The sequence below is a fragment of the Ricinus communis genome, chromosome 10 (assembly GCF_019578655.1).
Source record: "Ricinus communis isolate WT05 ecotype wild-type chromosome 10, ASM1957865v1, whole genome shotgun sequence".
NCBI lineage: Eukaryota > Viridiplantae > Streptophyta > Magnoliopsida > Malpighiales > Euphorbiaceae > Ricinus > Ricinus communis.
The window spans coordinates 11,448,269-11,470,280 of record NC_063265.1 but is presented as its reverse complement, the minus strand read 5'-3'; the positions used below and the strand labels follow the sequence as shown (position 1 = coordinate 11,470,280).

At 31.4% G+C, this 22,012-nt stretch overlaps 2 protein-coding genes across 6 annotated transcripts; one reads left to right on the top strand and one right to left on the bottom strand.

The window, feature by feature from the left end:
* Positions 1 to 456: 456 nt before the first annotated feature.
* LOC8288447 (WD repeat-containing protein 48) lies at positions 457 to 20,311 on the bottom strand. 5 transcript variants are annotated; one of them, XM_002512224.4, is made up of 19 exons: positions 20,106 to 20,311; positions 19,225 to 19,334; positions 8,254 to 8,412; positions 7,818 to 7,883; positions 7,625 to 7,714; positions 7,118 to 7,423; positions 6,859 to 6,956; positions 5,977 to 6,012; positions 5,758 to 5,878; positions 5,401 to 5,637; positions 4,408 to 4,503; positions 4,263 to 4,328; positions 4,024 to 4,062; positions 3,813 to 3,947; positions 3,308 to 3,669; positions 2,959 to 3,052; positions 2,563 to 2,754; positions 1,878 to 1,999; positions 1,138 to 1,593 (listed from the first exon to the last, which is right to left on the bottom strand). In XM_002512224.4, exons 2-18 carry the CDS (start codon positions 19,321 to 19,323, stop codon positions 1,901 to 1,903), a joined length of 2,295 nt encoding a protein of 764 aa, XP_002512270.1. In that variant the 5' UTR covers positions 19,324 to 19,334; positions 20,106 to 20,311; the 3' UTR covers positions 1,138 to 1,593; positions 1,878 to 1,900. The 5 variants fall into 5 exon arrangements, 4 of the variants coding, with proteins under 4 accessions (XP_048236276.1, XP_002512270.1, XP_048236274.1 ...); XM_048380319.1 differs by lacking the exons at positions 1,138 to 1,593; positions 20,106 to 20,311 and adding an exon at positions 457 to 679 and having other exon boundaries at positions 19,225 to 19,516; XM_048380317.1 differs by lacking the exon at positions 20,106 to 20,311 and having other exon boundaries at positions 1,138 to 1,601; positions 19,225 to 19,516.
* LOC125371369 (kinesin-like protein KIN-14U) lies at positions 17,054 to 18,746 on the top strand. Its single transcript, XM_048380320.1, has 3 exons — positions 17,054 to 17,670; positions 17,897 to 17,980; positions 18,054 to 18,746. Exons 1-3 carry the CDS (start codon positions 17,445 to 17,447, stop codon positions 18,278 to 18,280), a joined length of 537 nt encoding a protein of 178 aa, XP_048236277.1. The 5' UTR covers positions 17,054 to 17,444; the 3' UTR covers positions 18,281 to 18,746.
* Positions 20,312 to 22,012: the final 1,701 nt, after the last annotated feature.

Genomic DNA, 22,012 nt, shown 5'->3' with positions numbered 1-22,012 from the left:
ATTGTTCAGAAACAGACAGGGCAGGGAACCATGACCTAGTTTAAAGAATGCTGTTGACAGCAGATCAAGTAGATCGAACCTCAACTACTGGATGGATGATGAACCCACACCAAAGCCCTCAACTCCCTGTGTTACATTTGAACCATTGCTTGGTGATGGGTACCAGACTAGCTAGATACCAGTGGTCCAAGTGATATATATAGCAAATAGTACCAGTGCCATTATTTCGGCTTCTGCGAGCCCAAATATGACAAAAATTTCTTACCGAATATCTTCATCAATCACTTTCATTTTGAAGTGCCGATAATTGCTTAGTTCTAGTAGTTATAGCCAATTCCATCCCATAATAGTACAGATGCCATCACCCACACTGAGAAGTTATATACTTCCGTTCTACATATGTTCTTCTTTACGTCAAGAGAATAGTTGGAATTGAGGCCTTTTTGCAAATATGCGAAAGATAAATAACCCATCCTTCATGCACAACAGCTAACAATACTTCGATACAAGCAAGTCTGATTATGTGTAAAGGACAACAGCAAGGACATACAACTATAGGGAAAGAAATTCATTCCCACAACAACATTCTCTCAAAAAAGAGGCCTAACAGGAATAATACATCTCAAGTGTCCACCATCCAGAAACAGCACAATGCATCACAACATCTATCCAGTTATTCCTGGAGGCAGTGGGAATATATCATTACAAATCAGAAATAAATCATGATTGCATGCCCTTGCCAATCGACTAGAGCTTTAGGCAAATAAACAAATTTGGCTAGTGTTAGCATAAATATGAACCAATAGTTGTTAGGTAGTTGCTGAACTTGAACTTTGAAAAAAAAAAAAAAAAATTGAATAATCATTTCATTGGAAAAGAGAAAACAGCATTCAACTATATAATGGCCATGAAAAGCAGTGTGTAGCGTCGAAATGCTCATTTGGCTGCAATACAAAGGGAATATGCCAGAATCGTAAACCAAGCCATATGATCTCTTTAATTGGTCTCGTTGAATGCTTGTGCAGTTACAGAGTTTCACTTTGTGACACCTCAGTTTCACGGGCAAAATTATCGCACATTACAAGATCAAAATGAATGGGAATTGTATTATTTCCACAAATGGGGAAAAAGAACAAGTTGGAAAGGAAAAAAACCACCATCTTAACAACAGTTACTATGCTATGTATTGTACCCAACAATACAAATCTACAAAGCTTTCGACATCATAATGCTAACTTGGCTCCCTCAGCAAGCTCCTAGGATATTCAATGTTAATTTTCACCAGTAACATATCTTTCCATTGCCACATGCAGACTAAACCTACAACTGTGTCATCTCCAAAAAAAAAAAAAAAAAAAAGAAAGCTTGCATGATGGCTTAGATGAAACTCCAAAGTTATATAGCTTCTGTCCAACAGCCGAAAATGCTACCAGGATCTTCTCAGCTAATTCATATACTAGCCAGCACCGAATTGCTTTTCCAAATTTACAAGGATCACTGTATGTCTGACCATGCCAAGCACCAAGAAGAATCAATGTATTCCCCAATATTTTACACAAGCACAAAATTCCATCATCATAAGCCAAGTCCAACCTGTGAGGCTGTGACCCATTAGATAACAGTCTGAAAATGGAGCAACCATTTGTTCCACAACAACCAAATGGGCATAACTTACCATGTTCAACTCTAAACATTAAAGCTTCTCATTGCAATCATTTATTTTCCAAGAAATACCAAGGTCGTTAACCTTCAATTCTCAGTATAATTTTACTAACACAACTATCTTGCCAATTAAAGATAATGCATCAAAAGGAAAAGCAAAGATTGACATTCCAGTATGCAAAATCATGAGAAGATAACATCAATTTAATACTGACCTCCTTCCAAAAGTTGTATGGAGTCACCTTCCCTGAACCACTCTATAGTTGAGAACAAGATCCTCTTGTTTCTTCCATATGTAAGCTTTGACTGTGGCTAAGCTCATGTCTGGGGATAACACCTGAAAATTCAATCTCATTTAGCAGGAAGAACAGGCATCAGCAGGAACATCCTCAGATTTGTGGTTCAACTCAACTAATTAGTTGAAACAACTATAAGTATATCGGCATGAGAGAAATAATCAAAGTTGACAGTAAGTCCAGTTATGTTCTACAGGTTCTTGTACATTGCAATTCATCTGCACCAGCACTTTATTCGAGAAAACGGAAAAGAAAAATGAGCACAGTATAATATAGGAGAGAAAAGAACAGCAGATATGTTGTAGTATTAAAACATGAGACCACACTATGTATAAAACTGTGCTCCTATCTGGTGCCTGTTCCAGAAATGACTATATGTTTGAGAATATCAATTGCTGGCAAACTCATCGAGGCCCTTGCTACTTGCAAGTTTGAGAAATGTGTCTTGCAGGGTACCTCCCAGCACAATCTATGCATATAACTTATACATTTGCAATTGCACCTCTACAACCTAATTTTCTAAATTGCAAGTCATCATGCATTCTCATAATGATGGACTCTTACTGAGTATGGGCGTTTCATATAAATATGTATGCCCAAATACCTGATTGTTGCACAAAATCTCTATGGAAGGCCTAAGCTTTTGCCAAGGCTTCAGTCCAGGTCTATAGGATCCATCTCCAACTGCTGAATGCTGCGACTGCCCTCCACCAAGTCCAGGAACAAATGTCCCATCAGGATTAACGCCATCCAACGGCTTGTCAAGGACCAGCTTTTCAATGACATAATTGACAACCTGCATAAACATAGAAGTGGAGCACAATTTATAAAATTTAATCTACAACAACTTTGATTAAAATGTCTCAAGGAAATGTCTCATAAAGTATAAATAGACACCACATGAAAATTGTAACTTATTCCTTTAAGTCAAGTTCTTATAACATATTGACTATTTTTTATTCAATAACTGAACCAGAGTTGATAATAGAACCCCACTTACTTTATGTATTCTCAGTATGCGGGGTGCACTTAGTTTGCCTTGTGTGAGGATCTGAACAGTTGATCCTTCGCATGGATGTAGATAAAAGCTGCACCTGCACCTCAGGGAGAAACCTACTTAGATTGGCTCATAATAAACACAACACAATAATTGTTCAAACAAGTAAAAAAGAAAGCATAAAAATATTCACATAGATGTAAATTATGTCGAATAAGTCCAAAGAACCAGAAAGCGAATGGCCTGAAACAGGCATACAGTTTCACATAAAAGCATGATTCCCTGTGACTCACAAATGAAATGTTCATTCAGTGAAGCACACAAAGAAAGAACAATCAGGTCAAGACTCTACTTGCTATTTTCTCTTTGAGGGATGCGATTATTCAACACGCAATCTAAACACCACCAAGGGAAGTCCTTTTCATCTTCAGTTCCATCTAAATCAGTAACTTTCTTTCTCCATGGGCCTCCTTGAGACCCTTCCGTAATAATCGAAGGAGGCGATACTGTTGAAAATTCAAATGGAGGATACACCATGGAGTCATTTTCAGTACTACCATCCACCTCTACTCTGGAATGTGCAAGACTTCTAGGAGTAATATCCTTCCCAGGTAAGACATCCCCATTAGCTGAAACCTGGGATCCAAGTCTTTGCCTTCTTTTAGCCAACCAATGAGCCAACAGACCTTTAAGGGTTTCACGAGCTAGATTAACCTGTGGATCATGGGTGGATACAATAGATGAGTCTGATTACAATAAACCAAATGGTAAACAATCTAGTTTCAAATTTAGTACAGCACTTAGAAATCATAAACTTTTCCAAGATCAGTAAGTTGTAAATTAATAAATCAACTTACCTTGTCATCTTCAGGTTTTCCAGCTATGTTAAGGTCAGCAGAATACATCTCAGCATGAAAGCATTGTGGTGTCTCCAAATGAACAGACAAGCTTCCAAGCCTTGTATCCACGGTGAACCATGCAGGAATACTTACCTAGAGCATGAAGAAAATCAACAGTAAGATCCACAAGAGTTACAAGAACTCCGAGAAAACTATTCATCTTGCATACCATTTCATATAATTGTTCCTTTTTCTCTTCAAACGACACCTGGGAAGAAAATAGAAATATGAATCATTAATGTGTTATACAAAACAAATCAAAACCTTTTACACACAAACACACTCGACATGGTGAATGAACCTCACTGTGGAACTACCTCACCATGTCCAGAAGACACAGAATACTACCATGCGAAGAATACAATAATGCCATTCACATTGATACAGAAAAGGAAAACAAGATGCAACCTTTCCATAGTCTTCAACTACAACACCCCTTGTGATCTCCCATAGCTTCACGGAACCAACAGTATCCTACCAAACAGGTGCAAAACATAAGTTGCATAGGACTCCATTTTCACACCTCAACACATTGGAATAACAGTGTACTTACCTTAGTCAAGACATGCCTTCTATTGTTTAGAATTTCATGCTGCACTATCGCTGGAGTCCCAGGAATGCCTAAGGTTGGTTCTTTGTAAACAGGAATCTGCAAAATGTCAAGGGTGTATGAATAAGAAAAGAAGGCTATGTCATGATTACAGAAAGATATAGTGCCTATCTAAACAGATGCTGAACAAGTCAAACATATCATCACTAGATAAAAAGGATATGCAAAGAGTGTTAATCTGCAAAATAAAAATAAGAATAGTAATAACAATAATAATAATAGTAATAACAACAACAATAACAGCAACAACAAAACATGATATGAATGATACAAAAAGATTGATATAAGCATATAATAAGGGTGAGCATAAAGTAGGTTGGGTTCAAAACTGAACCAAACCAGACCTATCATACAAACCGAAATTTCTGCAAATGTGAACCGAACAGAACCGAATTTCAAACCAAAGCGAATTAACCAAATTTTATATAAATATAAAACAAACCTAATGAGAGGCCAAACCAAATCAACCGAATTACATATGATTCACTTAAAAAAAAAAAGATTTTAAAACAATATATTTCATATCTTTACAATAAATAAAAGATCCAGATTTTTTTAAACTTAAAACTGAAGAAACCAAAATAATTTCAGTATAAAATCAAATCAAATCTGATCAAACAGAACCAAATTATCAGCTCAGTTCCCCTTTTTTGGGATTATGCTCGCCCCTAAAAATAATGACAATTAATAAAGAAGATTGATACAAGCATTGTAAGCAAAAAAGTTTTTCCACCACATGCTTAACTGGGTGGGAGCAGGAAAAGATAGAGATCGAGCAAAATAAGGCACCAAATACACTAACATAAATAGTTATCCTAGAGTCCAAAACCTAGAATAAAGATTGCAACAAAAGAAATAATAATAATTCACTGCATCTCCAACTTGTATTTCAGGAACATCAAGTGAAGTGAAATGCGTGCAATAAGCATTACTTACAGGGGTAGACCCTTCTAAGGAGACCCTAGCCCTTGAAAAAGACAGGTTTCCTGCTAAAAATGAACCACCTCTTTGAAAGACCTTTTGAGGATTGTGTCCTTCAGCGGGCCATCTATCAACTGAAGAATCTGTAGTTGCAACCCATATGCCATCATCATGCAATGCTAGTTGCAAAATGGGATGTTCCTTCGTACAAAGCAAAAGACTCTCTCTTGTTGCCAGGTCTGTCAAGTATAACTGAGGGCATAAACAGAATTCGGCATCAAAAATTTGAGCAGTGAAGCTCAAAAGTAAGAGAAGTGTCCAAAAAAAGCTAGGGATGATTTTGTTAGTTTGATTGAAAGAAATTTTACTTACAGAATTATCCCTCCCACCACTATAGACATGACTAAATGCTGGGGTGCTGGCAAGTGCCCAAACAGAATCTGTATGCACAGCATATGAATGCATGCAACGCTGCTGACCAAGGTCCCATAGTCTATGAAAAATACATGAAAATTAAGGGCAAGTTCTTAACACGTTTTAAAGGTAGAGAGTAGGGCAAATACAGCACACAGAAAATCCTAAAATATCTACCTGATCATGGAGTCAGAAGACCCTGATAAGCAAAACCTGCAAGAACAAAAATTTGGAAATTCAGTTACTAAAATGAATATATGGTAAAATGAAGACAGCATAGATAAGCTACATAATTAAATTAAGCTGATAAGAAATTGATCAAGATAAGACCCAGCTATACCATTTAACTATTGCAGGATGTTAAACACAACAGCATTTGCATATTCTTTTTGTTAAAGGCCTTCATAATCATAGGTAGATCAAGAAACATAAAAACATGCACATTTAATATTCCTTTCCTTGGTCTCCCTTTCCATCTCACGTCAAGCCCCTCAGAGACCATCACCCCTTTCCCTTCCCATCATTTTCAATTACATTTACAACCACCACTGATTAGATACCTCATCCTTCACATGAGAGTATGTTCCTAGTGACATTTAAAAAACCTTCTCAAGCATTTTTGGTAAATATGAATGCCCCATGTAGCACATAAAAAGCCAAGTTGGCAATGCTTAATTAAAATTTTTCTTGACCAGATAGAAATTATGCTTTAATAAGTCTTTTCAATATAAAAAGCTGTCTGCTATCGGTAGAAAGCAAGTCAGCTGAATCCAAACCCATAAACCAACATCCCCATCCCCCGACAACTCCCAAACCCACCCACTTACCCAAAGCATTGAGAAAACAAAATAAAAAATGGAAATATAACACACACACGTGTATATATATATATATATATATATATATATAGAGAGAGAGAGAGAGGGTGAGTGAAAGCAGTGATTGTGTCCAATTACACTGTATCCTCATCAGCATATAATGAATCCAGTTCTAACCCAAAAGAAATTCAAAGAACTAACATCAGTAAATTTGACATAGCTGCAGACACATTCAACAAACCTGCCAGTGGAGTCCAGAAGCAGAGCTCTGATATTATCAGTGTGCCCCCTTAGCTTCATTGCCTTCGAACCAGTCCTTGGATCCCAAACCCGCACGACCTATACCAATAAAGAAAGAATAAATTGCTCTAACTTAGTAAGTCAGCACCCTTTTCAAATCATATAATATATGGAAAGAAGCTTCATACATGACTTTAAACCATCTCACGTATATGGAGCACAAACATGGCCCACAGATTATTGCCAATGACATAATATACCTTCTCAGTTCCACCAGACACAAGAATAGATCCACTATCATTCATTGCGAGTGCATAAACTGATTCCTTATGGCCTTTGGCAGCAATTGGGACAAATCCATGGGACTGAGAATTATGCATAGATATGCTGTTGCTTGAGCTAATGGTGCGTAAACTTGTCATGGGCAACGAGTTACTAGATCCATTGACACCATTTGAACAATCATCTTCCATAGGATCATTTGACTTTGAGACTGGTGCAAGTGCAGCTTCAAGATCCCATATAAAAACCTCCCCACCAAGGCCACCAGAGGCAACGATATTGCTCTAAAATGCATGATACTAGAAGAGGATCAGAAAATGACACTGAAAATATATAAGAATAAGATCACAGGAATCATGATTACACGGAAGATTCTTGTCAAATGAAGTATGAATTAAGTGGTAGAAAGATGCAACAGGAGCTTTTGATCCATGCAGTCAATAATAAAAATATTAAAAAGAAAAAGCCACCGCCTTAGAAATTACATTTTTTTCTGCTGCAGCAAGACAAGTAACATAGTCAGAGTGCTGACGGAGAGTCTTGGTACAAGTTCCATCAGACAAGCAATTCCATGTCTAGCATTTCACAACAAAAAATACAAACAAACAAATCAATTAACAAGAGAACAAAAAATGACGCAAAGAATAGACAGCTATAATTTTATGGAGATTGGCAGACCTTAAGGGTGGTGTCTGAAGAGCAGGAAATAAGTGTACTATCACCAACAAGAACCGCATCATTTACCTGTATAACCAGAAAATTTCCTTTTAAATGTATCCGAGCATTAGCATAAATGCACCTAATGCATGTGATAAAACAATACATAAAGACAAGGGAATTTCTAAAGCATAATATTTGATGGACAGAGGAGGGATTCACGTATAACTCCTTTTCTTTTTATCTTTTTCCAATCACCAGCAATGCATCTGATTATAAGTTTATGCAATATGATGAAAAAAAACCAACTCAAATTTGCCCCTTCAATGTCCTATGGAGTTAATAAGGCATCAAATCAGCTGGCTTTATATCAACAGCAGCCATTAACCATCAGTCAGACCTCTGATAGGTACCATACATGGTAATGAAGATATTGCCACAAGGCAAAAGAAGGTACCCAATCTACATGTGACTCAAAAGTTGCGGAGCAAGTAGCAGAATCTTCAGCCAGTGCCCATCTCTTCAGCGTGCCATCACGACTCCCAGTGAATAGGTAATCAGACCCATCAGAAACAGACGACTTTAATACAGCCAGGCAATTTACGCCAGAACAATGCTGCAAAACAGACATCCAAAACAAGAACCTTAGGATCTTTAACCATGTTAACAGTAATGACATCCTCACAAAGGGCTTATGATATATATAGGAAGCAGATTAATTTTTTTGAGAAAAAAGCACAGCACTGGAGAAAGAAGCCTGCCCCAGCAAATAAATGAAGGCTATCTTGCAGCAATACTTGATCTAAAATTCCAAAAAGTTTCCAACTTTAAACAAGAAGCTTTCAACTGAATCAAGAACATACTATTTATCATCTAACTATAGCTTAAAACAGGCAGAACTACAAATTCAGACAAGGTGAAGCAACTCAACAAAGCCAAGCACATGCAATCAAGGCCAATTCTTTATTCTGATCTGTAAAAAAAAAAAAAAAAGAAACAAAACAACTGGTAATATTGCCTGTCATTTCCTTGTAGAAGGGGCCCCAAATTGACTGCAAAAGTTAAAGATTTAAACAAAGATGATAGCACAATACAAGTTTATAATTCCTGAGCATGCAGGCGTATTAATTCAATCTGATGAACTAATTTAAATGACATAATAAGAGAAGTTTATATTTATAAAACCGAACAAATAGAGTTTAGTTAATGCTCGTTGTGTCATAGATCTTAGCAATGTCAAAGAATAATCCATTAGCAAAAGAAGCAATAAGTTAAAGAAATTAAACATGCAATTAAGTACACAAAGTGAAAACAAGACACAGAAAAATGCTGACTACCCAATAATCTTCCCAACACCCCACATCCCAAATTAATAATAAATAATAATTAGAAATACTAATACTACCTTCTTATCGTCAGCATCATTCAGCACATATGTAAGCCTCTTCTCTTTGCGTGGGCGAACAGAACTTGACGTGTTCCTGCACTACCCACTCGGTGCATCGCAATAAACCCTAATGTAACATAAAATGGCAATCAGTGAGAAAAAAAAAACAAAATTAAAAATAGCAGATCTTTAATAAGCTGTTGGTAACAGTTTGAACTAGTCAGAGACCATTTATAGCTGGGTTCCCCAACAAATGATCACCTATTTCTTAGAAATCACTAACTACTTCTATAATATATCCGCTAATCCCCAATTTATAACATTAATCTCAAATTTAAACATTTCAACATGAATAGAAAGGCATGAACTGGACACGATCTGCTAGTAGGAAAAATGCCAACACTATCTTGCAGGCAGACACGAGCATAGTATCAGTTATATTATTTATCCCACTTAATTTACTCATATTAATATATATTTAGGTCATTAATGCACCAAAATGTCAACGCTAAATTAATGTATGGAAAGCCATGGACTAGAATATTAATCACCATAAAATGAAAACAATCTATTAATCGACGACTTGCCAAAGAATTTTGCACATGGCAGCAATCACCAACAAGTCCTTAAATGCTTAATTTAGATATTGAGAAACAAATTCAAAATCAAAATTTAGAAAGACAAAAATCGCCGGTAATAAATGCGATCCAAACCCTAAAAACAAAGAAGAATCGAGTAAATGGATACTGAGTATTACTATGCACAAAACATGAGCCAAAACAAAGTAGAGAGAGAGTAATAATGCAAAAATAACCAAAAAATATAATGAAATGGAGGCTCAAAAACAAAATCATCGTAAAATGAATAATAATAAAAAGGAGAATTATAAGACTAACTTACAGGGAAGTGATGGAATTCGGGAGATGAAAATCTGGTAATAGTGTTTGATTTATTATGATATTGAGAGAGTCAATTATTATTATTATTATTATTGTTATTGAAACCCTAAATTTAGAGATTGTGGCTATATTTTCTTTGCTTTGTTTTTGTTTTGTGTTGGGAGTTTTATTTATTTTACATAGCGAAGAGACAGGAAGAAGAAGAAGAAGAGAGAGAAGAGAAAGAAAGAGGAGAGATTTGGGAACTAATTACCATAAACAAACAGACTTTTCATTATTATTATTTTTATTTTATTTTTTTAACGAACGAACGGGAAAGTGAAAGTCAAAGGCAAGCCCGAGCATGTGAAATTCTTATCTGTCATATTTGCCGTGGCTTCAGGGACGACGTCGTTATGTGTCTAAATTTGTAATCCCCGAAGTATAAATTTTGAAAAAAAGGTCTCACCCATGATTAAACGAATTTTTAATGAATTTGAAGTAATTATATTTTGAATTAGTTTATAATATTGCAAACTTGCCATAGATTTAATTATTTTTCTTTTTTTTTTTCAGTTTTAAGTGCCAATTATAAAATAGAGGAACGAGATTTGATGTTTTTTCTTCCAAGAGACTAAATAAATCATTAATAGGATTAGCTAAATTTAATTTCATGTATGAAGTGCTCAAATTAAAAAAGAATAATTAAATTCTTGTATTTTATTCTTGCATTGAATTTTTGATTGATTATTTGATGTATCAACAACTTTTATAATCATTATCATATTGAAATAATCATTTATCATATTAAAATTTAAACATTTATTTATTATTTAACAGTTTAGTGACTAATTTTACGATTTCAAATTAATATATATATTTAAAAAATTTATGTTGATGAATTTTACTTAAAAATAGTGCTACTCATATGGAGAAATTCGCATAAGAAATAATATATATGATTCGTATTTTTTCTAAATATATATTTAGAGAATAAAATGATGAATAACTGATATAAATATTTTAAACCTATCAATGATTATTTTAATAAATTATATATCATGTTTAATATGAAGAGTTTAGTTATTTAAAAATTGAAAAAATAATTATAGGAATTTAAAAATTATCTCCTAATAATTTACTTTTAGAAAAGTGTATATATTTTAACTTCAGTAATATTTCAGGTTAGAATCTCTTTATATTAGTTTATAATTAAATAGAAAAAGGGATGTATATATATAAATTGGCACAGACGTGGGTACAACACAGACGATGACAATGCAAAGGTATCGTTGTCAAACATCATCACCCGTAAAGGAAGCTCAAATTTAGCAAACAAGAGAGTAGTTTTGCATTTATGGTGCCTTTCTTTTCTTAAACCAGCAAATATAATCTTTTATGGAGATAAATTCGATTATTCACTTTATTTTAAAAGAAATATCAATGGTTTATTAATAAAAATTAATAAATATATTTTAATATACAAATAAAAAATCAACTCATAACAATCATCAATCATAATGAAGTAATATGCTCAATTCAATGGCACTAAGCTATATACCGACTCTATAGATATTTTTACGAGTTCGATTGTTTAAATATTGGATTTAATTGTTTTTCTTTTCATCACTCCCATAAAAGAGAACTCAACACTCATTCTAATTGATTACTATAAAATCTTTAAAGAAGAATAATTCAAAACTTCCATAATCGAGGATCATAAAACTCCTTAAAAAACTAATTAATGAAAAAGTATAAAAAAACGGATCACTGCCGATCTAAAATGAACGATAAATAAAAAAATGAGACTTTGATGAAAAACAAGAAAAAAAAAGAAGAATCAACTAGGATTCTTTGAATGAATATATTTTAAAATAATTCGCTTATTAACTCGACCAATTGTTTAATAGTGTCATTTTATTATTTATATTGTTTTAATTCGATACTTCCTCATAAGTGTTGTAATCCTAAACCAACGGTTAATGGATAATTTTAATGTCTCTTTATATTTTATACATGGATATAGAATAAGTAATAAAATATTTTTATTTAACTATTTGAAAATAAATTATTAGATACATTATTAAAAATACATAAATTTTGTACTTAAATATATAATATATACCACAACAAATAATAAAAGAAGTTTAACATTTTAGTATTAATCAATTGAAGTATATTTTATTATTTAAAATTAATAAATATATATAGATTTTTTATCAAATTTAGTGTAGATTATAAAAATATACATCAATTTTAAAACAAAACTATGAGATTCTTTCCTTTTCCCCTATCTTCGGTAATTATAATTTGAATATCATTATCAGGATAAGTAGCGATTACAAGCAATAATGTATAACTAACTATATACCACATGACTCACCTTTTGAATATACGCCATTCTCCAGTTTTTTGATTAAAAAATCCCTTTTATTATTAATTATTATTATTATTTTAACAGTGAGGGCAAAAGAGGGTGATGTGGTGGAAGTAGGGTCAAATGGCATGTGGATGCAGTCAAAAAAGTGGCTGATCCTTGCAGACCACCCCTAAGTGGATGCAGAATGAGCAGAGCCCACCTCCATTTCTGAGCTTCTAATGAACCCATCCATGTGGGCTTTTTTCAGATTCACAGCATCCATCTTCATCTGAGATTGAATATTGAGAAAAGATCCATATAGTTTATTCTAAAAGAAATGAAACTACTGATAAAAAGAGCTTCCATTTTTATTCTTTAGATATTCATAGGAAAAACAAAGTATTTTTATTTACCTTTTTTGACAAGAATCATCTTCAAAATATATTCATTAGATATTGATATTTTATGTACTAAATAATACACGTTATACTCATCGTTGAACTCTTGTCAGTATCGATGAATATTCAAATTTAACATTTTTTTATTATCACAAATAAAATTATCAACTGAGTTGTTGATGTGTATGCGGAAGTTCCAACATATCGCGAAATCTCTAATATAGTAAAATCATTAAATAATTATATATTTTTTTTTTTATGACTAGCAACAAAATATTTCTTTTGTAACTTTCATCATAAAAGAATGCTCTTATTAGATGATAATGCATCACATATATATGCATTGGATGATTATCTATCAATCTTACAAATGTTTATCTCCTCAGACTGATAGTTTAGTGATACATATGATCAGATGATCAAACGGCCACTAAAAAAGAAGACTAAATGCTAGAATCGGAGGGGGCAAAACGTGAGGTGGGAATGGAGATGTTAACTAATACTGTTAAGACACAGTGGAACAATTTTATTCAAGGAGTGGTCAGTTAATTTATCAGACATGATAAAAACAGATGACTAAGTTATTCAAGTGTTGTTGGCCATTATCCTCCTCCTCCATTCCACCAAAATCAGACCACGTCCACCTCACAAAAAGACATTAATGGCTAAGGCTAAGCTAGTGAGTGATCGTGCATTTAAGTAATTATTGCCTGGTTTGTTTAGGGTATATGACCAAATCAATATGTCGACCGCACCCAATTTTAAGAATCATGTCTTGTTTTAGGCATCTAGATTTGATTCTAACTTCATGACTTGCTTATCACAACTGTTCTAACATATATAAACCATTTTTTAAAAATTAGCTATTTACAATCCGACTCAGTTAAAAAATAATATTTATAAGAATTCAAACCATTTTATTAACCATTCAACCGGTATTAATAGAAAAATTTAATTATTTTATGATGATTAATTATCCATATCTAAATTATATGGGTAATTTATACGGTGTCTAAATTTGGTGTCTGAACGGAGATTTTTATAATTGCCGGAGACAAGCTCAAACAGACACAATCAAATTTTTTACGAATTCTTTTTTTACTTTTTAAAATCTGTCCAAATAATAATTAAAATTTGTTAAGTGCGGACAGGAGCAGAATAAAAGAAATACCGCGTTTGGTTATAAAGTTTCTTTAGGTGATCTACGGACTAAAATCAATGTTACAAATTTCAAATGAGTTGGTATGATAATTGACTATTGATGTGCATAGATTACCACAGCCTTTTAACAGTATTCTTGAGTTTGACTGTGTATTATTAATAATTTTTTAAATGCGTACAATTATTATAAATTGAATCAAATATAAATGATTATGTTTTTAAAAATAAATTATAATATGTACTTAGACATATAACTAAAATAGTAAAAATATTTTATTTTTGGATTTGAGAAAATTTTGGACACTTGAATTATTCTTTTATAGAGAGTATAATGAAATAACTATCAGATTCTATAATTTATATGTATTTGTTAATTCTTTTATAGATTAAAAAAAATTAAAATATCAAATTTTATATTTAAGAAAAAAAAAAAAATCATCCATCCGTATGGCCTGCTAGCCAGGGGCGCTACCGAAGACTAGTCCGTCCTCTCTAAAAATTGTAATTGTTAAAAAATAAAAAGAATAATAACCAATCATAGTTCTACTATTAAAAAAAAATTACCCCTCGTTTTTATTAATTAGTTTTAAGATAAAGTACAAAAATTTTACGTGTGATTTAATCTTTGACACAAAAGAGTCCTATAAATTTTTTATCGCACTTTAGTACCGTGAGAATTATACTGTTAGCAATTTGTATCTAAATTTATTAATAGTTTTAATAATTTTAAAAATTAAATTTCAATTGAAATCCGATCATTATAAAATCGGTCTTGTCAGATAAATGATAAAATATAAAATTTTATAATCTTATCAGATTATTGAATTTGACTATAATTAAAAAAATTAAATTATAAACTATTTTTTCTCTTTTTAATTTTTATCTTCAAACTCTATAAAAATTGATATAGCTAGTTTTGGACGAAAACTAATGTAGTAATTAGTGGAATGGTGGTGTAATCTCAGCCAATTAATAATAAATGGATGTATTACGACTATTTAATTAACGGTGTTAGTAAATTTAAATATAAATTATTAATATTTTAATTCTCAAGGTACTAAAGTATCACAAAAAAATTACATGACATATTATGTAAAAAGATAAAATCACATGATAATTTTTGTATTTCTTTCTTAATTTTATAAATAATTATTAATATTTTCTTAGAAAGTCTTGTAGTCCTCCATTCTTGAGTTCTGAATTCTTATTTTATAAAAGTATTATGGTCCTCTATTACGGAGGTATTGAGTTCTCTTTTTATATTTAAAAAATTAAATTTAATATTTAAATAATTAGACTCGTTAAAAATATTTATAAAGTCATATGTGATATAATGTTATTAAATGAAGTATTTTTCGCAGGATCATAATTTATTATTCAATCAATATGATTGATGATTGTTAAAAATAATTATTTTATGTATATTTTTTAATATTTAATATTATTTTTATTTTTGTTAAAATGTAATTGTCAATTTTATTTAATGTAATATCATATCTTTTTTTATAAAAATAGTAAAAATTTAACATCATTGGCCAGGCGGACTATAGGGAACCCGTGGCATAAAGATCAACTTTTAAATATTTGAAAATCCAAGGGCCAAAAAGGCAGCCTGCGCTGTCCATTATTACAGCTTTACCGTTAACGGCAAGACATCATATTCGCTATAAAAGAACCGCTAGAAAATGGGAAATGCCTAGAGAACTGAGACAATGTTCATAAAACTGCTGCATCCCAAAGTATCAGGCCAATCTAATCCCGCCACATCACCAAATTTCATGTTAAGATGTGACAAGCTTTTCATTTTTCTAGTATTTCCTTTTGATATATATATATATATATATATACATATATATTATTTTTTATAATACCATCGATTATCGATATAGGCGATATGCTACATTATTATTATTATTATTATTTTATTAATTTTAGTCTTCTTCTTGTTATTATTAAATTGAATTATTTGTACGGCTTATCCAACATTAGTATTTGTTACTAAGTTTCTCTCAAGAGAAAAAATATATCTTTTTCATTAAATTGCATTAAAAATTATTTATTATTTATTTTCTCAAAATGAGAGATTAAAATAAATAATTCAGTCTTAGTGACAAAAATGATACTTTAATAGATTCATCTAATTCTAAAATATAATTTTTTAAGTTTAGTTGATTTAGTCAAATATCTGAATATGTATGAAAATAAAAAAAAGGATAACTTATTAAATATTTTAGATTCTATAAAACTAATATAGAATTAATTAATCAAATATTTTAGACAAACTATTAAAAATAATATTTTTATAAATTACAGACTATCAATTATTAAAATTAGACAACCAATTTAGAACAAAATAAAACATAGAATGACCATAGAAATTAGAACAAAATAAACAATGGCTTTTCCAGAATTCACGGTGGGTTTGGTTACTGTGCAGTTACAATTGATTTTTTTTTTTCTGAAAGTGGTAGGTACTATACAATTACAATCACATCAATTACGATCCCTGAATCCATAATATTTAAAAAATTGTACAACCACATGATTTTGGACTTGAAAACATAACCAACAGAGACCCCTCCATGTCAGCTTAAGAAAAGCGTCAGAGCTCCACTTTGATTCTTGCCTTTGCCTCTTCTCCTCCGCTCCATACGCTCCTCTTTGAAAAAAGATAAAGAAGAAATTTACTTTTTATTTTTTATTTTTTAAGACGTTCATTTTTGTAGATCTGGACCAACCTTTACTAATACAGAATAAGCATCTTTCACTGTTACGTGCATTATTTTTCATTTCTTATTGGCCATTGTCAACTTAATAAAACACTCTGTACTGATGTAAAGGACTTTCATTTCACCTCCTAATCAGATTTAAAAAGAGTGTTCAATCATTGAAAACTTGAGCTCAACTTTTGACTTCCTGTCTTGTTTTCTTGTTTCAACTCCTAGGGTTTTCTTATTTCTTGGGTTTCTTTGTTTGAATTAGTTGAGCAAGTTAAAGTTGGTGTCTTTTTTACTCGACTGAGTGACCTGATCTTGGGTTCTGCTATTCTTCTTGTATTTTTTTTTTTTTTTGATGTCTAGCAGTTCAGTTCTCGGAAAAAGTTTTTTCTTTTTGGGTACTCCTGATTGCATGTGATTCATCTTCATTTACACTTCACTCTTGATATTTTTTTTTCTTTTGGGTTATAATTCATCTACGTCCTGGTGTTCTGTCAGTTTTTAAATTTCTTGAAATAGCAAGTCTTTTTGGTTTTATTATCTATTAAGTAACAAAACATTCCGTATGGTCTCAGTTGTTTCTCATTCTTTCTTCATTTGACAGAATATAGCATATACAGCTTTATTCGATTTTGTTTTCTGTTGGGTGTTTTCTAAGCAAAGTTCCAAGGATTGTGAACTTTTTGTGCAAAATATTTCTGTTTATGGAAAAGGGTTGTGCTTTTTTCAGTTTCCATTAGTTTTAGATATGTTCATTTCCACTGAAAATGAAGTGCAGATCTCATTTTCTCTAGACAATGTAAATGAGTCCTTGAAATCATTCCCTATGAGATCAAACCTGGATTGCGTTGATAGGATGGTAATGGAATCTGAATTGTTGAATTTACAGCCACCACCCACCATTTACACTGATGTAAATATAGTTCCTGAGCAAGAAAAGAATTCGCTTATGCAATCCATATCAAATCTAGAAGGTAAGTTTTTCAAGTATTGGTTATGCTATTAATCTGAGCCAATTGAGATCATTTTTTTTGATTTTAGCACGTTTCTCTCACTTGGAAGGTAAAATTACAAGTCAGAATTGGTAAATGCAAATTATAGTTTCAGAAACCAGTTACTGGAAAATATAATGATCTTCTTAGTACAAGTATTGAAGGGCCTTTGATGATACAAGTTTCTTTTGTTTAATTGATCTTGTAGGAGAAATTGCTCAGTTGAAACAGAAGGAGAGGTCATTGACCAAGAAGCGTAAAGAAGCATTGAATAAGATATTAGATATTAAAGGTTGTTATTTATTGTTTGGCTAAAACATGGGATTTTTATTTTTCATTTTCTCATTCAAAGTTTTACTTTTCAGGCTGTATTAGAGTATTTTGCCGAATTAGACCATTTCTACTGACAGAGTGGAGAAGAATTCATGAACCCGTGTTAATTGAGTCAGAAAAGGTTGTAATCAAATATTTAGGAAGTATGAAAGCATTCAGATTTGATAAAGTTTTCAATCAAGCAGCTACTCAAGGTTGGTATCTAATTTCACATTTTCTTTGGGGTTCATTTACGTCCTGGTGTTCTGTCAGTTTTTAAATTTCTTGAAATAGCAAGTCTTTTTGGTTTTATTATCTATTAAGTAACAAAACATTCCGTATGGTCTCAGTTGTTTCTCATTCTTTCTTCATTTGACAGAATATAGCATATACAGCTTTATTCGATTTTGTTTTCTGTTGGGTGTTTTCTAAGCAAAGTTCCAAGGATTGTGAACTTTTTGTGCAAAATATTTCTGTTTATGGAAAAGGGTTGTGCTTTTTTCAGTTTCCATTAGTTTTAGATATGTTCATTTCCACTGAAAATGAAGTGCAGATCTCATTTTCTCTAGACAATGTAAATGAGTCCTTGAAATCATTCCCTATGAGATCAAACCTGGATTGCGTTGATAGGATGGTAATGGAATCTGAATTGTTGAATTTACAGCCACCACCCACCATTTACACTGATGTAAATATAGTTCCTGAGCAAGAAAAGAATTCGCTTATGCAATCCATATCAAAAGCAACTCAACAAAGCCAAGCACATGCAATCAAGGCCAATTCTTTATTCTGATCTGTAAAAAAAAAAAAAAGAAACAAAACAACTGGTAATATTGCCTGTCATTTCCTTGTAGAAGGGGCCCCAAATTGACTGCAAAAGTTAAAGATTTAAACAAAGATGATAGCACAATACAAGTTTATAATTCCTGAGCATGCAGGCGTATTAATTCAATCTGATGAACTAATTTAAATGACATAATAAGAGAAGTTTATATTTATAAAACCGAACAAATAGAGTTTAGTTAATGCTCGTTGTGTCATAGATCTTAGCAATGTCAAAGAATAATCCATTAGCAAAAGAAGCAATAAGTTAAAGAAATTAAACATGCAATTAAGTACACAAAGTGAAAACAAGACACAGAAAAATGCTGACTACCCAATAATCTTCCCAACACCCCACATCCCAAATTAATAATAAATAATAATTAGAAATACTAATACTACCTTCTTATCGTCAGCATCATTCAGCACATATGTAAGCCTCTTCTCTTTGCGTGGGCGAACAGAACTTGACGTGTTCCCTGCACTACCCACTCGGTGCATCGCAATAAACCCTAATGTAACATAAAATGGCAATCAGTGAGAAAAAAAAAACAAAATTAAAAATAGCAGATCTTTAATAAGCTGTTGGTAACAGTTTGAACTAGTCAGAGACCATTTATAGCTGGGTTCCCCAACAAATGATCACCTATTTCTTAGAAATCACTAACTACTTCTATAATATATCCGCTAATCCCCAATTTATAACATTAATCTCAAATTTAAACATTTCAACATGAATAGAAAGGCATGAACTGGACACGATCTGCTAGTAGGAAAAATGCCAACACTATCTTGCAGGCAGACACGAGCATAGTATCAGTTATATTATTTATCCCACTTAATTTACTCATATTAATATATATTTAGGTCATTAATGCACCAAAATGTCAACGCTAAATTAATGTATGGAAAGCCATGGACTAGAATATTAATCACCATAAAATGAAAACAATCTATTAATCGACGACTTGCCAAAGAATTTTGCACATGGCAGCAATCACCAACAAGTCCTTAAATGCTTAATTTAGATATTGAGAAACAAATTCAAAATCAAAATTTAGAAAGACAAAAATCGCCGGTAATAAATGCGATCCAAACCCTAAAAACAAAGAAGAATCGAGTAAATGGATACTGAGTATTACTATGCACAAAACATGAGCCAAAACAAAGTAGAGAGAGTAATAATGCAAAAATAACCAAAAAATATAATGAAATGGAGGCTCAAAAACAAAATCATCGTAAAATGAATAATAATAAAAAGGAGAATTATAAGACTAACTTACAGGAAGTGATGGAATTCGGGAGATGAAAATCTGGTAATAGTGTTTGATTTATTATGATATTGAGAGAGTCAATTATTATTATTATTATTATTGTTATTGAAACCCTAAATTTAGAGAGATTGTGGCTATATTTTCTTTGCTTTGTTTTTTGTTTTGTGTTGGGAGTTTTATTTATTTTACATAGCGAAGAGACAGGAAGAAGAAGAAGAAGAGAGGAGAAGAGAAAGAAAGAGGAGAGATTTGGGAACTAATTACCATAAACAAACAGACTTTTCATTATTATTATTTTTATTTTATTTTTTAACGAACGAACGGGAAAGTGAAAGTCAAAGGCAAGCCCGAGCATGTGAAATTCTTATCTGTCATATTTGCCGTGGCTTCAGGGACGACGTCGTTATGTGTCTAAATTTGTAATCCCGAAGTATAAATTTTGAAAAAAGGTCTCACCCATGATTAAACGAATTTTTAATGAATTTGAAGTAATTATATTTTGAATTAGTTTATAATATTGCAAACTTGCCATAGATTTAATTATTTTTCTTTTTTTTTCAGTTTTAAGTGCCAATTATAAAATAGAGGAACGAGATTTGATGTTTTTCTTCAAGAGACTAAATAAATCATTAATAGGATTAGCTAAATTTAATTTCATGTATGAAGTGCTCAAATTAAAAAAGAATAATTAAATTCTTGTATTTTATTCTTGCATTGAATTTTTGATTGATTATTTGATGTATCAACAACTTTTATAATCATTATCATATTGAAATAATCATTTATCATATTAAAATTTAAACATTTATTTATTATTTAACAGTTTAGTGACTAATTTTACGATTTCAAATTAATATATATATTTAAAAATTTATGTTGATGAATTTTACTTAAAAATAGTGCTACTCATATGGAGAAATTCGCATAAGAAATAATATATATGATTCGTATTTTTTCTAAATATATATTTAGAGAATAAAATGATGAATAACTGATATAAATATTTTAAACCTATCAATGATTATTTTTAATAAATTATATATCATGTTTAATATGAAGAGTTTAGTTATTTAAAAATTGAAAAAATAATTATAGGAATTTAAAATTATCTCCTAATAATTTACTTTTAGAAAAGTGTATATATTTTAACTTCAGTAATATTTCAGGTTAGAATCTCTTTATATTAGTTTATAATTAAATAGAAAAAGGGATGTATATATATAAATTGGCACAGACGTGGGTACAACACAGACGATGACAATGCAAAGGTATCGTTGTCAAACATCATCACCCGTAAAGGAAGCTCAAATTTAGCAAACAAGAGAGTAGTTTTGCATTTATGGTGCCTTTCTTTTCTTAAACCAGCAAATATAATCTTTTTATGGAGATAAATTCGATTATTCACTTTATTTTAAAAGAAATATCAATGGTTTATTAATAAAAATTAATAAATATATTTTAATATACAAATAAAAAAATCAACTCATAACAATCATCAATCATAATGACGAAGTAATATGCTCAATTCAGTGGCACTAAGCTATATACCGACTCTATAGATATTTTTTTACGAGTTCGATTGTTTAAATATTGGATTTAATTGTTTTTTCTTTTCATCACTCCCATAAAAAGAGAACTCAACACTCATTCTAATTGATTACTATAAAATCTTTAAAGAAGAATAATTCAAAACTTCCATAATCGAGGATCATAAAACTCCTTAAAAACTAATTAATGAAAAGTATAAAAACGGATCACTGCCGATCTAAAATGAAGCGATAAATAAAAAATGAGACTTTGATGAAAACAAGAAAAAAAAGAAGAATCAACTAGGATTCTTTGAATGAATATATTTTAAAATAATTCAGTTATTAACTCGACCAATTGTTTAATAGTGTCATTTTATTATTTATATT

Bases quoted from the DNA above. Each gene is read 5' to 3' on its own strand.
- LOC125371369 (XM_048380320.1), top strand. From the start codon at position 17,445: ATGTTCATTTCCACTGAAAATGAAGTGCAGATCTCATTTTCTCTAGAC. The intron at 17,671-17,896 runs GTAAGTTTTTCA...TTGATCTTGTAG, and splicing joins ATCCATATCAAATCTAGAAG to GAGAAATTGCTCAGTTGAAA. The intron at 17,981-18,053 runs GTTGTTATTTAT...TTTACTTTTCAG, and splicing joins TAAGATATTAGATATTAAAG to GCTGTATTAGAGTATTTTGC.
- LOC8288447 (XM_002512224.4), bottom strand. From the start codon at position 19,323: ATGCACCGAGTGGGTAGTGCAGGGAACACGTCAAGTTCTGTTCGCCCA. The intron at 5,879-5,976 runs GTAGATATTTTA...TATTTTTCATAG, and splicing joins TCTTCTGACTCCATGATCAG to ACTATGGGACCTTGGTCAGC. The intron at 3,670-3,812 runs GTAAGTTGATTT...CATGATCCACAG, and splicing joins GAAAACCTGAAGATGACAAG to GTTAATCTAGCTCGTGAAAC.